We start from the raw sequence: 3603 nt of genomic DNA, 5'->3' as shown, positions 1-3603 counted from the left end.
ATCACTTTCCTGGAGGATGGTGTCACCTTAAACTTTTTTTTGGCATGTGACACAGGATGTTTCCACTGCATTGATGCATGCTTTGTCTCACGCTGGTAATGGTGAACCCAAGACTCATCACCTGTGGCAATTCAGGCTAGCATATCGTGTCCTTCAGCATGGTAGCGATTCAGATGCTGTAATGCCAGACCCATTCTTTGCATTTTGTGTTGTGGGGTCAGGATGCACGGCACCCATCACGCACAGACGTTGTGAAAACCTAACCTGTCATGCATTATGAGGTAGGCCATGCCATGTGAACACTCCTGGTTCCAACAGCAGTCCAAAGAATTTTATGCTGCTGGTTTTCAGGGGATTGTGATATGACGGGACAAGTGCATCAATGTACAGGGAGATTATGTTGAGAAATAGAAGTATTTTTCAAATTAGTATTCTTATTTCTTTAAGTTCTATATCCATTTGTAACTTACTTATTGACTTACCCTCGTACAATGCTTAGAGACATTATCTTAGTTACATCACAGTAACACTTACAGAATAAACAGTGATGATGTACTTCTCATCAGCTGATATGCTGCAAGCAAGGTGCAGACCAGAGTTGCTGAACTTCACAAAGAAACATCCTCTTGAGGCTGTTGGCAGGGCCAGTTTACGGTGGTTTGGTATTTTGCAGGACTGTGATGGTAAGCGAGACCATACAGGAAGGGATGTTCCGGCAGACAGCAGCAGCTGCAACACATTTTAATACACATCCTTATTGCAACATATAAATAAGCCTAGGCCAAAAATGAATCCTAAATATCTTGAATCATTCATTGCCAACCTCCAAAGACCTTACCTGTGCAATACTGCAAAAGCTGTTAAGACTGTAATAAAAATATACTCTATCTACAATAAAGCAATGAAATTATATACAGAATCTATTACATGTCACTCAAATAGCTGAGCATAGAGCATTGTCTAAGTTCTATTACAATGACCTACAATCCATGACGTGCACATCACATATGGTCTACAACAGTATTTTGTCAATCTCAAAACCATATCCAAATGAGAAGTAATTCAATTTTGTTTTCTTAAAATACACAGCATTATATGTCAACACTTTAATTTATTGGGATGAAAACTAATAAAAAGACATGCTACTTCATAGAAATGAGACTGAAGAAGTACTCACTACAGATGTGAATATGATTTGAACACTCGCACAGAGTTATATTTATTCTTGCATGATGTTAAAGGGTTAAATTATTGATATCACAAAGACTTCCTAGGAACTATGTTTTAGTATTTCATATAAACAGATTTCAATATGAACTCAGACATAGCAGTTGGAGAATGGTGAGTGTAGACAATTCTAGAGTACCTGTGTTGAAACAGCAGAGTTCTCATGGTCAGACTTGGCGTCACCTTCACTGTGGTTCTGGTTTGTTTCTAAAAATGGAGGGGACTGACTGAGTTCCTCTTGTAGAGCATTCCGAGAACGCAGCACTGGAGGAAAATGTTCTGGGGGTGTGATTCCCTTCACAGTAACATACAGAGTCGCAGGGTAGCGCTCCCAAACACCACTGCTCCACCAGTCATAAACCTGCATTCAGAATAAAAAAAGTTGGGGGATAAACAGCAGAAAAAAATTATGTCTGAGAGGTTAAGGAAATACCAAGCATTGCATCTTGTTTTATTCAATACTTTGGTAAGGGGACTGCATCAAAGAAATATGTCAATACTCTCCTTGCTATTTGGCCTACTAGACTTGTTATGGGTATTTTAATACAGAATATGGACGTATATCTTCACAGAGGTCTGCAAAATATCTACTTAGGAGTTTGAAAAATGACAGTCTGGAGCTGCTACCATGTGTACATAGTTCTAAGAAACATTAGCTTACATCACAACTGTTACAGCTTGGTTTCCGCATTCTCTGTGGCTTGTACAGCTGCAGTCGCACTTGCTTCTCGGTGTTGAGAACACTGTTTGCACCAACAGGTTTCAAGAATGCCCAGGCCACATGGTGCCATCCTCCTTCAGAACCTGAAACAAAAACATGGTAAATCTAAAATTTTTTGTGTTTAAGCACCAGACATTCTAGACTTACGCATTAGATGGAGAGGAATAATCAGTTTCATCTCCTTACTGTTTTATTCGAATGCAGAACTGCCCCCAGTATCTATCAGCTAGGAGGCTGGGTGGAAAATGTGAATTATTCCTATTCTTTCTCCTGCCAAGAATCAAATCCTAGTCATCCAACAAACAAAAAGTGACTTCAATGGGTTACCTCAGCTTCCATAATGATAATCAGCAATAACGTGCCTTTACTGCATTAAATCACAGTGTCTTGTATTAAATGTTTGCACACTTGGCAAGAGCTTTCAAACATTCCAATGAGCTCCCTAAAACTTGTCACAAGTGATTTGAAAAGAAAACAGCCTTACAGACATGTGTGGCACACTGAAAGCCAGTGAAGACTAGTCACTAACTACTTAATTTCATGGAGCTCAGCCATTCTCGAGAAGCCCTCAGTTGTGCAGCTACTAAAGAATTTCCCAACATCTTATGGAACTCGNGATCTCTACGGCGTCTTCAGTAACCAGCAACACGTTACAATATTATGGAACTCGAAGGTTCATTACTATGTTCACAACAGCCCCCCACTGGTCCATATCCTGAGCCAGATCAATCCAGTCCATACCACCCTATCCTATCTCTCTTAGATCCATTGTAATATTATCCACCCACCTACGTCTTCATCTTCCTAGCGGTCTCTTTCCTTCTGCCTTTCTCACCAATATACTATATACATTCCTCTTCAGCCCCATTCATGCTACATGCCTGCCCATCTCATCCTCCCTGACTTGATAATTCTAATTATACTTGGAGAAGAGTACAAGTTCCTAATTATGTAGTTTTTTCCAACCTCCCATTACTTCTCTCTTCAGTCAAAATATTCTCCTTAACATCCTGTTCACTTTTTTCACATTTTCTTCAGTGCGACTTGTTCTCAGCTTTGATGCACATGGAGTGCCTTGAATGTCCTCCCTGCCGTCACTAAATATAGCATACCATCGAAAAATGTTCGAGCAACTCAGACAATCACTACTGTACACACTTCTCATCATTTTGTATGCTTCTCCAGCTCTTTTGCCTAACTTCAAACAAAATTTGATGTTGGCTCTCTGTTCAACTGCCATTTTCCGATGACAGTCAGAACAGTATTGTTACATTCAAGGTCAGAACACATGATGCAGCGATGCTTGCATTTCGAAATTATGGGCAGCCACAGCTGAAATTTCAAGAATCTTAACGCCACAACTTGCTAACAGATGACATGGCAGGGCAAAATTTAAAAAAATGAGTCCTAACGGATCCTGGACACACTGTGTATGTCAAAACCCACACTGACGATCCCCAATAATTTCATCTATGCAGGGTGATTCACGAAGTTTTACCCCCACTTAGGGAGGGCATTCCCGAGGTAATTTGGAACAAAAAATGTTAATATACTAATGGTATCCAACTCATAATTAAAGAGATACAGTAATTTGAAAACTGGCGAAAAATCTTTTTTTCTTCGAATTTCAGTCAAAACAAATAGAAATACAATAC

General features: G+C 39.7%; 1 protein-coding gene across 1 annotated transcript in view; it reads right to left on the bottom strand.

The window, feature by feature from the left end:
- Nucleotides 1–3603, bottom strand: part of LOC111869382 (jouberin) — a 20196-nt gene that overhangs the window by 9764 nt on the left and 6829 nt on the right. The window contains exons 4-6 of the mRNA XM_023860876.2: nt 1889–2031; nt 1367–1588; nt 535–729 (exon numbers count right to left, since the gene is read on the bottom strand). Of these exons, the coding sequence (XP_023716644.1) occupies nt 535–729; nt 1367–1588; nt 1889–2031 (560 nt within the window). The remainder of the gene's footprint in view (nt 1–534; nt 730–1366; nt 1589–1888; nt 2032–3603) is intronic.

Source organism: Cryptotermes secundus, unplaced genomic scaffold (assembly GCF_002891405.2).
Source record: "Cryptotermes secundus unplaced genomic scaffold, Csec_1.0 scaffold584, whole genome shotgun sequence".
NCBI lineage: Eukaryota > Metazoa > Arthropoda > Insecta > Blattodea > Kalotermitidae > Cryptotermes > Cryptotermes secundus.
Note: the sequence above shows the minus strand (reverse complement) of the source record. Positions and strands in the feature narration are given on the sequence as shown.